Raw genomic sequence first — 11,972 nt, forward strand, 5'->3', positions numbered from 1 at the left:
CCTTTATCTTACGGCCCAGGGAGCTGGTCGCAAGTGACAGTGCAATTCTCGGCCGGGCGCTTGGCCAAGGGAGCGTCTAAAAAGTTCTCGTTGGTTGGTAAAGCAGGAACCAAATGTTTTGGGAAAGGATTAGGGAAGCTGGATCACTCAAGTCTGCTTAGAGAAAAGCCCACCCCATGCGATGGTAAACCTCATCACGTATCGCCAAATGACTTCTTTGCTTCCCAATTCCCTTTTTTCATCCATTCCCCCAAATTTTATTGTGTTCGATATGTACCAGACATTGGCAAATTATCTTCCTGTCTCCTTCCCTAGGATTCGCTAAATTCACGTTTTCTGTAGGGGTTAAGGTTAGGTTAAGTCGCTCACTCGGTCGTGTCCGACTCTTTGCGACCCCGTGGACTGTAGCCCACGAGGCTCCTCCGTCCGTGGGATTCTCCAGTCAAGAATACTGGAGTGGATTGCCATTTCCTTCTCCAGGGGATCTTTCCGACCCAGGGATTGAACCGAGGTCTCCTGCATTGCAGGCAGACGCTTTAACCTCTGAGCCACGTTTTCTGTAAGGGTTCAGTTCAGTTCAGTTCAGTTCAGTAGCTCAGTCGTGTCCGACTCTTTGCGACCCCATGAATCACAGCACACCAGGCCTCCCTGTCCATCACCAACTCCCGGAGTTCACTCAAACTCATGTCCATCATGTCGGTGATGCCATCCAGCCGTCTCATTCTCTGTCGTCCCCTTCTCCTCCCGCCCCCAATCCCTCCCAGCATCAGAGTCTTTTGCAGTGAGTCAACTCTTCGCATGAAGTGGCCAAAGTATTGGAGTTTCAGCTTTAGCATCAGTCCTTCCAATGAACACCCAGGACTGATCTCCAGGACTGGTTGGATCTCCTTGCAGTCCAAGGGACTCTCAAGAGTCTTCTCCAGCAGAGCATAAAGAACTCCAGAGAAGTACAATGGTGACATAGGTTCTGAAGTCACACGTCTTACTAACTACAAGAGTTTCCCTTAACTACTCCAGCAACAGCTTCTCATCTCTAGAATGGGGATGTTGATATAGAAACTACTGCAGTGAATGTTTCTCTTTTTCCTTTGTGGGTCTGTCCAGCATTCACCCCTGCCTCTGTTAGCACCATAGCACCAGATCTTTGGAGGTAGTTCCCTAGTATGTGCAGCCCTCCAGCCTCTTAGCTCAGAATCCAAAGGTGCCAGCTCCTTTCCTTGCCCCAGGCCCCAAGTGGGGGTCAGGGACTCCCTCCTGAAAGCCTTGACTCTTGAGTGAGGGACAGGCACAGTGCCTGGTGAGGGGACAACATTGTTCCTAGAGTACAGTGTTGGCTGTGGATTTGACTGCCCAGCCTTTGGAGCTGTCCAATCTCTAACTGCCCTGAATTCCCAGTATCTGTCCACGAAAGGTTCTTTCTGCTGAAGGCAGTGATCTGTGTCTGGACAGTGAACCCAGGACCCTGTCTGATCCCACCACCACCAGCCTGTGAAGCCTGAATGGAGTAGCACAGGTGGCCACTCTTCTTACTGGAACTCAGATGAGTGGGTGCTATAACTTCAGAAACACAAAGCAAACTTCCAAACCAGACTCTTGGGAGCGTGAAAACAGGGTAGTTCACCCAGAGGTGTTCGTGAGGAGGCTGGGATGGGGTTGTGTCCCCTCTCACAGCATACTCAGGGCTCCTCTGAAGACCCCTTTCTTGGTTGGGAAGACCCCTGGAGAAGGGAATGGCTCCCAACTCCAGTATTCTTGCCTCAAGAATCCCATGGACAGAAAAGCCTAGTGGGCTACAGTCCATAGGGTTGCAAAGAGTCAAGAGAGAACTGAGCAATTAACAGACACACACGCACCTGGTTTTCAGAATTCTCTTGGCAGGGCCCTGGCTTCAAGTCCCCTTCTCTCCCATCATTCCCTCCCCTCCCTTGCCTGACAGCTCCCCATTCTCTCATTTCTGCCCTCTTTATCCATCTAAGACCTTTCCCATCCAGGTCAGCTTAGCCCCCCTGGCTTTTCACCTTCCATTAGGAGTTCTGTCACTGGTAGAAGTGAACAGAAGAGCCTTCTCAGAAGGCAGAGGAGGAAAAGCTGCAAATGCACAGGCGCAGGGGGTCTGCTCCCCACATTCCCACTGGGTCGGCTTGACCACATGATTTCAGACTTTCTGCCACAGCTCATCCTCCACATTCAGAGGACTTGTGATGACTGTAATCTTCTTATTTTTCTTATTTGTCTCTGGACTTCCCTGATGGCTCCGATGGTAAAGAATCTGCCCAAAATGTCTGAATTCACATTGATTGGATCTGCTTGAACTCCTACTGGTTCAAATAAAGATAATTATAGCTGATCTGTGATTCATGGGGTCGCAAAGAGTCGGATGTGACTGAGCGACTGAACTGAAATGAACTGAATAGTAAATATGACACACAAGACAACCCACCCATCTGATTCTTCTCCCAACCCTAGGTAGTAGGTGACACTATCTTTAACCCAGGTGGGGACCCCGAGGCACAGAGAGGTTAAGCAACTTGCTCTTCATCAATCACTGAGTGGCAGAGCCAGGGTTCAGCTCTGGAGACTGGGTATGTCTGCTCACCATAGGGATGGAAGCATGGGACATGGTGTCTATCTTGCACAGAAGACACGGCAGATGGTTCTCAATTTCTATGGTGATGGACAGTTTATACTCTTTAAAAAAATACTGCTTTTCTTATTTTCTTTGGCAGAGTCAGGTCTTTATTTGCCACGTGGGGTCGTCATCGAGGCATGAGGGTTCAGTAGTTACAGCACCCGGGCTTAGTTGCCTCACAGCATGTGAGACCTTAGTTCCCCAAACAGGGATCGAACCCACGTCCTCTGCACTGGAAGGCAAATTCTTAACCACTGGACCACCAGGGGTGTCCCAACAAGTTTGTATTTTAAGGTTGTCCACACAAAATCCATTTCTCTTCTTCCATCCTAACAGAGCCCAGATTTGCGGAGGGCTCCTAGTGCCAGTTCAGCAGTGAATCTGTCTCTTCCTCATCTGTCCCTTAGGAAAACTCACCTTCCCGCATAGACATGTTATGCCAAATTCCATCTGGCACTGGAATTCTGAGCAGAGAAACAAACACAAAATGGTGAGCAGGGTGTAATGGCTCAGTGTGCTGGGTTCAAATCCCAGCCCCGCTACTTCCTAGCTGGGTGGTTTGAGTAAGTCACATGACCTCCTGGAGTCTGTTCCTACATAAATGGGGACATCTGTGGTTGGGCCTATAACTCACTGTGATGGTAAGTGAGAAGTTCTTCAGACAGAGCCCTGCAGAGGAAGCCCCCACTGGAAGGACTACAAGCAGGGCGCCCTGTCCAAATATCCATTTATCCTGCCACCTGGATGGGGGCCCTGGGGTCCCCCCGGTTCCCATCCTTTCCCACCCTGGCCCTTGCCTCAAAGAGTGCCCGTTAGCCTTCAGGGAAGGGCCCTCCCCGGCCCTGTTCTCGGTCAGCTAACCGGCCTGATGGCCACTTCCTCCTCCACCAGAGCCATCACCCCTCCGTTTCCCAAGAGCCCTTGCTCTTCCGGCCTCTGTCCTGTGAGTCCCTCTGCTTGAACCAGTGCTGCCTCACACAGCCGTGCAGGTCGGCCACTGCGCACGGATTCCTGGCTGCAGTGGGAAGCTGGGAGCTGGGATTCGGCCCATGTTCCGAGAGCCCTGCCGTCGGGGTGCCTTCCTTTTCCTTATTCATACCTCTGAGGGTAGCAGTTGCTCCAGCAAACTATCCTTCACCTTCCTCTGGCCAGAAAACTTCTACTCATCCTTGATTCTCAGCTGTCATGTCATGTCCTCTGGGAAGCCCACCTGAACTCTTCCAAATGGAATTCCAATGCCCTGTCCTGTGCTTCTATAATTCTCTGCCACTCCCTTGAGACAGCGACAGTTAATCCTCTGACTGAAATGATGTCTTTTTTGTCCCCCACTGGGCTGCATGCTCCAGACAGTCTGCAGGGCTGTAAAATCAACAAATGACTCAGCCAGGAATGGGAGCGGAGAACAGTTTATTCTCATAGCTGAGCAGATGGTGAGGCCCACAGCCTCGATAGCAGCAGAGGCAGCCCCCTCCCAGCCACAGCCCTCTCCTCCTGGTCCTGCAGCTGCAGGTGGGCCGGGTCAAGAGCCAGGGGGACAGCCAGGGCAACAGGCCTCCCGCCTCGGGAGCCAGCTGGCCACAGAGCAGCAGTGGGCAGCAGTAGCAGCAGCAGGGTATGGAGAGGGGCGGGGGCTGTTAGTTGGGCTGGTGAACTCCCACCCTTCCAGGGATGGTGCTTGATGGGGGGGGGTGGGGGGCGCCTGGACTGTGAGCTGAGTTGGGGGGCATCAGAAGCGGCTCAGTCGGCCATGAAGATGCGGCTGGAGATGTCATCCAGGAGCCAGTCGATGCCAGGCAGCAGGTTCTCCCCGGTGACGGCGCTACAGCCCTGGATGCACCAGTGGTGGCTGCGGATGGAGTCCAGCTCCAGGGCCTGGGAGGGCGGAAGGTGATGGTGGGCCCCAGGGACTATAGGCCCTGCCTGCCCTCAGCCCCTTCCCTCCCCTGGCCAGGGGAAATCCAAGTCCCCATCAAGGGCCTGCTTTGGGAAGCCTTCCCTGGCCCCTGGTGAAGATCTGCCGGCCTCCCGGGCACCCGGGCTCTCTGTCACCGCCATGCCAGCATTACCCCTTATAAGAAGATGGCAACAAGGGCCCCTGACATTGTGCTATGGGCCCTACAAATGTCCTCTTATCCATTTGCCCCCGTGGCCCCGTAAGCCAGGGATTGTATTTGCCATTTTACTGAGGAGAAAACCTCAGCGAGGTTAAGCTGCCTGCCTAAAGTCACATAGCTCATCAGTGGCAGAACCCAGATTCTAACCCCACTCTTTCTCATTCTGGTATTCAAGCTTCAGTGTAAGAGTTAAGATGTAACCTGAGGTCACAGAGGCCTGTGTTTAAATCCTGGCTTGTCTGCTTCCTGGAGGTGTGACCTTGGGAGAGTTACCTAACCTCTCTAAGCCTCCATCACCATCTGTAGAATGATGATAATGGTTCCTACCTCAGGAGGTTTCTGTGAGAACTGAGTAAGTTAATCCATGCAAAGAACCTAGCACAGAGAAAGCACCCACTGCTTGTTGGCTATTGTGATCCCTGGGGATAATGTACTTGCAGGTCTGCCATGCCCCAGGCTGTGGAGCACAACTCTGTCTTATATCACTGAATCTCCAGTACCCTGAATAGGTCCTGCCACACAGTAGAGGCTAATAAATGCTTTCTAAATAAATTAACAAAGAATCACATGCCCCTTTTCCTCTGTGAGCTTGTGCCAAGGCCTGGACTCACCTCGCGGATGGCGTTAGAAGACAGTGCTCCGGGCAGGTCCTGCTTGTTGGCAAAGATGAGGAGGGTCGCTCCGGCCAGGCGCTGGAGAAGAGAAACAGAGGGTAAGGGGAGGTGGGGTGGAGGCTCAGAGGGCAGCCCGGCCCCTGCGCTAATCACCCAGAGCAGCTGGGGTCAGAGACCAGTCTGGAAGATTAGAGCAAGGTCCCATGGTGGTTGCAAAGACACAACTAGGGTGGGTGGTGTGAATATGGCCTTCCTGTCCAGCCATTAAGGGCTGGAGGGAGCTGTGGGCTGGGCTGAGACCCTGGCTCCAGCACAGTCACACCCAGTGAGCACCTCTCTCCTCGGGAGATCAGATTCCTCTTCTATAAGTGGGAGGGGTGATGGACAAGATGATCCCCAAGCCTCCGCTTCTAGATTGCTCTGACCTGATGACCTGACAGCAAACAGAACGCAACTATCCCAGGGGCTGTGGGCAACGAGCTTCCCCTCCTCCAAGTTCATACAGTCCCCTAACTGCCCCTCTACCCTGACAGGCCTCCCTCTCTGCCTCTGATTCCAGTTATTTCCCTCTGTGTGTTTGTGACCGGGAGTCCCTCCCTGTGGATGGTGGCTCTAGCCCTTAAAAAGGGCCTTGAGGTGCCAGGACAAGGCTGAACATTCAACAGCCAGGATCTCACTGGACCTGCTCGACTGCTGTTTAGGCCTGTTGTCCCTAAATAATTATTAACAACTCTCTCTTCTACTCTCAAAAGGGTCCTGATTTTCAGCTAAAAGCAGTGGAGTAACCTGGATTAAACCCTGGAACGGAGAAAGGACATTAGTGGAAAAACTGGTGCAATCCAAACAAAACCTATAGTTCAGTTAACAGTAACTTATTAATTTCTTAATAAATAGTTTTAACAAATGTGTGGCAGTTCTGTAAGATGTTCACATTAAGGGAAGCCAGGTGAAAGATACATGGGTAACTTTTCACTATCTTTGCAACTTTTCTATAAATCTAAAATTTTATTTAAAGAAGAGCATTTTGGCCAAGGCAGTACATTTTAAGATCGCTGTAATCATTAATATAATGCCCACCTGAGAGATACAGTGGCAATTCAGAGAAACTAAGTGCTTTGCTTAAGGTCACAAACAGTCCAACTCCTGAGCCGGCTCCACTGCCTGCCAAAGCTTCACACACCAGCCTCAAGTCACCCTCCCCAGAGCCTGACTCAAGGTGCAGAAACTGAAGCTCAAGGCGGCGAAGCAGTGACTCTGCAGGGACATGGACCCACGCCTCAGTCCACATGGACCCGTGTTCCGCTCATGGCCCTGTGAGCCTCCCTGGGCTTGCATACAGGTTGTCTCTGCCTCCCCAAGGGTGCTGGACAGGTGGAGAGGGCTGGGTGAGAGAACAGACCCCACCTGAGTGTCCCCCTGGGATCATGGACCCCACAGGGAATCGGCTGAGGATGGTGTTCCCCCCATCCACACAGGTGCACAGAGCGCCGGGACCCGGACACTGGGGGAGCCTCCTGCCCACCTCCTCCACCAACAGGTTCTGGAGCTCCCGCTGGCAGTCTTGCATGCGCTGGCGGTCGGCGCTGTCCACCACCCAGATGAGGCCGTCGGTACTCTCAAAGTAGTTCCGCCAGTAGGACCGCAGGGACTTCTGGCCGCCCACATCCCAAATGTTCAGCTTGAATCTGGACAGGGAAGTGGGGGCTGCAGGGTCAGCCTGGCCCCCGCCCACCCTCCCCGCCCTGCGCCGGGCAGGCCCGCCCTCGGGGACCCGGCTCACCCTCGGTGCTCCAAGGTCTTGATGTTGAAGCCCAGTGTGGGGGAGATGGTGTCGATGTCTTCGCCGTTGAACTTCTTGAGGATGGTCGTCTTGCCGGCATTGTCCAGGCCCCTGGGGGCACGCCGGGTTAAGGAGAAGCCCCCAGGCTCGGCCGGCTGGTGACACCATCCCAGGGCCCCTCTCTGACCACATATCAAAGTATGTTGAGTACCTGCCTGATCTACACAATAAATGCGAAAATATATCACCTTCTGACCAGATGCTCTTAATTTATCCCACAACACATACTGTTGGCTAGGCTACCCTGGTTGCTCAGTGGTAGAGCTTTCACCTGCCAATGCCGGAAATTCGAGTTTGATCCCGGGTCTGGGAAGATTCCACACGCCAAGAAGCAACTAAGCCTGTGCATGACCACTGAGCCTGTGCTCTAGAGACCAGGAGCCACAACTACTGAAACTCATGGGCCCTAGAGCTCATACTTCACAAGACAAGCCACCATCATGAGAAGCCCACACATCACAGCTAGAGAGTAGCCCCCACTCACCGCAACGAGAGAAAAGCCTGTGCAGCAACAAAGACCCAGCACAGCCAAATAATAAAAAATAAAAATGTACTGTTGGCCAAAAAGTTCCTTCAGTTTCACCACCGATATTACAGAAAAACCTGATGAACTTATTGGCCTACTACATGCTTAAGGTCTACACTACTCCAGAATACCTCTGGCGCTGGGGGTGCCCTGGAGTCACAGTCCCTGCCCTGTGCAGCTTCCACTCCAGTGTGAGACGGCTGGACTAAAGCCCAGACTGCAAGACTTTTGAAGGCGTTCTGAAGGACTAGGGAAAGAAGAGCATTCCAGGGAGCAAGTATCTGGAGGCAGCCACCCTTGCCCTTTTGTTTCTGGAATATTCCAAACCCTTTGCTGCTGAGTGTGGAAACAAATGGGTTTAAATTCACCAGCCGGAGAAAACCACCCTCCTTTTTCCGTCTAACACCCAAGGGGGCTTACAGCTGGGACTGGGGGAGGGGGATGAGAGGACCTCTCCCAAGACCCGGCCTTAGTCCCTGATCACTGGTGGCTGATTGCTCTCCTCATCGCCCCCACCCCAGCTCCATCATCCTGCTTCCTTCTCCACTGGATCATTCTCATCAGCTGATGAGCGGATGTCTCTCTCACCAAGAAGAAGCGAACAACACCCTCTCTTGACCCCTCTCCCCCTGACTTTTTCCTTTATTTCGTTCCCTTTATAGCAAATCTCAGAGCTGTTGTCCATACTCACCCTCTCCAGTTCCTGTCCTCCTGCTCTCTGTGAACCCATAAGACCTTTGCTCGCACTGCTTCCCCGAAACTGCTCTGCCCAGGGTCAGTCCTTGGAGACGCCTTGCTCTCCACTGATAGGGTAGTGCTCGGCCCTCTTCCTCCTGCTCCTGGCCAGCCCCCTCCTCCACTCTGGGACACGGCCTTGCCTGGCTCTCCTCCTGATTTCCCTGGTCAGCCTTCCTCATCGCCCCGGTCTTTTGATCTGAGCTCAGCCCCTAGGTTCTCTTCCCTGTCCACTAACACTCCCTCAGTGGTCTCATCCAGGATCATGGCTTCAAATACCATCTTTATGCTGATGACTCCCAAATTCATACGTCCCACCCGGCTGCTCCCCTGGACATTGGTCTCTATATCCAGTTGCCCAGGTGATATTTCTAGGATGTCTCAGCAGCATCTTACAGTCCCAATCTTAGCTCTCATCTTCCCCCTGAATGTGTTCCCCATCCCCTTATATAATACCTGTCAGCAAGTGGCTCCTCATTCATCCTATCGCTAGGAGCCACGCTTGACACAATTCTTCTTCTAACACTCATAGCCAATCCAGCATCAGTTGCTGCTGGTCTTACTATCAAGATTTAAATCAATGTCCATCACTGCTTCCATCCTGATCCAAACTACCATCCTACCTTACCTGTGTTACTGCAGTGGCCTAACGAGTCTCAGCTCTCACTTCCTCTCTGCACTTCTCATTAAAGGAAACATCCCTTACTGTATAGTACGGGGAACTCTACTCAATATTCTGTAATAACCTATATGGGAAAAGAACCTGAAAAAGAATTAGTTCAGTCGCTCAGTCGTGTCCGACTCTTTGTGACCCCATGGACTGCAGCACACCAGGCTTCCCTGTCCATCACCAACTCCTGGAGCTTACTCAAACTCATGTCCATCCAGTCAGTGATGACATCCAACCATATCAAAAAATGGATGGAAAAGAATGCATATATATATCTATATAACCAAAACACTCTGCTATACACCTAAACCTAACACAATATTGTAAATTAACAAAGTACATATGTGTGCTTAGTCACTTCTGACTCTTTGCAACTCTGTGAACTGTAGCCCGCCAGGTTCCTCAGTCCATAGGATTTCCCAGGCAAAGATACTGGAAGGGGTTGCCATTTCCTACTCCAGGGGATCTTCCCACCCAGGGACCAAACACCTGTCCCTTTCATCTCCTGCATTGCCAGGCAGATTCTTTACCACTTGCACTACCTGGGAAGCCCAAAAATCAACTGCAAAATAAAAATTAAATTAATTTTTTTAAATTAAAATTTTAATGCAAAATAAAATTAAGTTAAAATGCAAAAAAATTAATTGAAAAAAAATAACAAAAATATGGGACTTCCCTGGTGGTCTAGCCGTTAAGACTTCACCTTCCAATTCAGGGGCTGTGGGTTCAATCCCTGGTTGGGCAGCTATGACCCCACAGGACTTAGAGCCAAAAAACAAACAACATAAAACAGAAGCAATATTGTAACACGTTCAATAAAGACTTTAAAAACGGTCATTAAAAAAAAATCCACAAAAATAAATAAACAGAGGAAAAGTTCAGAACTAAAGGCCCCACCTGAAATACCTCTTCCATCTGACCTAGCCTTCCAGTGTTCTCGCTCCCTCAGGTCACACTTCCCTCCTTGACAGCCCTTTGAACACACCAGTCGGCTTCCTCATCGGAGACCTTTACACCTGCTGTTCCCTTTGCTTAAACACTTTCCCCCAGATTTCTACATAATTCATCCTTCACCTGTCTAGATTCAACTGTCACTTTCTCAGTATGGTCTTCTTTGACCACCGTGTTTATGCAGGATTATTCTCCGTAAGTGCTATTTTACTTATTAACTTAATGTTAACATCTTCTTCCCTCAGTATCACACAAAATGTCCGAAGGTAGGATTTTTGTTTGTTTTGCTGTTTTCCCTAGCCGCCCAGGGCAGAACTTAGCACATGACAGGCGCTCAATAAACGTTTACTGGATGAGTGAATTCTCTGTGCCTGTCTCAGAATTCTTAAAAACAGACATGATGTAAATATTACTAAGTTATTTGTGCACATAAATGTCTCCTCTCTGCTGGGGGTGAGGCCGGCCTAGCTCTTGGATCTCAGCTTGCCCCCCCACCCCGACCCAGCCTGGGATGTGCATGCCTGCGAGCGAGACTCAGAAAGTCGGCAAGGCCCGAGGGTCTACAAGCCGTCACCCGCGGGGACGCCGACTGGCCGTGAGACAGCAAAGAGATGGACAGTCGGACCCACAGGAACCTGGCGACCCGCAGCCGGCGCCTCTCCTCCTCCGCCCTCTCCTGGGAGAGTAGGGCGGGGCCCGCACGCCCCCGAGAGGCCGGCCCTGAGGGCGGGGCCGAGGCCTGGTACCCTTCAACTAAGGGAGGCTGCGCCCAGGGCGGGGGAGGACGGCGGCCCCACGCTCGGGCCGACGGGGGGTAACGTTCGAGTCACCAGCCCCGCCTGCCCCTACAATGGGACACCTGGTCAGCCGCCGCGCCGTGACGCCCACACCTCGGAAACGAAGCCCCCCCCACCGCGTCGAGCGGGTGGTACGGCCTCCTCCCGGCTCACCCCCGCCAGAAGCGATGGTAGGGCCCACGAGCGTGACGCACAATGGGCAGTTGGTACAGGTCGGCCGGCCGCACAGGCAGCGCCCGGTAGGGGGCGCCTGACACTGCCCGCCCGGCGGGGGGCCCCCGCCCCGCCCCGCTACCCTCGCGGCTACGGCTCCGGCGTCAGGAAGGATACAGCATAAGCAGTCGCAGCTCCCGCTCTTTCTGCTTCATCTTCTTCAGTATCGTCAGAAGCCCCATGTCCCGGTAGCCCCCTCCCGGCCGCCGTTTCTTCGTATCCCCGGGACCCCTTTCCCTGCTCCTATTGGCTGTCACGCCCACGGACAGCACAGCCTATTGGTTGGCTCCTCGATTGGTCCCGCCCTCGCTCCCACGTGACCGCGAAGGCTCCGCGAGGCGCTGGGATGCACAATCCTTCTAGCCTGCCGCTGGGGGGCGCTTCTGTGTGGCAACTCGCGTTAACTCTTCGCATCCCCAATTCCTGGGTGACCAGAGTACCGCGCTTCCAGGACCCCAGGCACTACTGGAACGGAAACCTGAAGTTCCGGTGCTGTGTCTTAGCTGCAAAGGGAGTAGAAGTTAGAACCGAGAGCCGTTGACGTCACCCTGGGCCACCGTAGGGCTTTGTTCCGCGGAAACAGGATCCAGATCCTGCTGTCTTGGGCCTTGAAAGGCGTCATCCTAAATCTGCCAGTGTTAGGGCTTCCCCGCTTTCCCTGGCTTCCGAAATTAATCGTAGAGGGTAGGCTGGGGATTCCTCATCCAGGGTGGAAATGCCCCTGAGGAAATGTGTAGGGCTGTCAGTGGGTTGTTCCAATTACAAGGTAGAACCCCTGTCGTCTAGAGGTCATTGGACAGACTTGCACAAAGAATTGTTCCGCCCAAGATGCCCATTGTTTCTTTATTGAGAAGCACCGTTTTTCATTTTGCCAATAAGAAAA

General features: G+C 52.6%; 1 protein-coding gene across 2 annotated transcripts; it reads right to left on the reverse strand.

The window, feature by feature from the left end:
• Positions 1–4,019: 4,019 nt before the first annotated feature.
• Positions 4,020–11,355, reverse strand: ARL2 (ARF like GTPase 2). 2 transcript variants are annotated; one of them, XM_055415587.2, is made up of 5 exons: positions 11,207–11,355; positions 7,138–7,248; positions 6,880–7,042; positions 5,355–5,435; positions 4,020–4,501 (listed from the first exon to the last, which is right to left on the reverse strand). In XM_055415587.2, the coding sequence occupies exons 1-5, from the start codon at positions 11,269–11,271 to the stop codon at positions 4,367–4,369; spliced, it is 555 nt and encodes a 184-aa protein (XP_055271562.1). In that variant the 5' UTR covers positions 11,272–11,355; the 3' UTR covers positions 4,020–4,366. The 2 variants fall into 2 exon arrangements, with proteins under 2 accessions (XP_055271562.1, XP_088688332.1); XM_088832206.1 differs by lacking the exon at positions 11,207–11,355 and adding an exon at positions 8,415–8,851 and having other exon boundaries at positions 7,138–7,357.
• Positions 11,356–11,972: the final 617 nt, after the last annotated feature.

This window comes from Moschus berezovskii, chromosome 25 (genome assembly GCF_049115385.1).
Source record: "Moschus berezovskii isolate FMDL1 chromosome 25, NW_MosBer_1.0, whole genome shotgun sequence".
NCBI lineage: Eukaryota > Metazoa > Chordata > Mammalia > Artiodactyla > Moschidae > Moschus > Moschus berezovskii.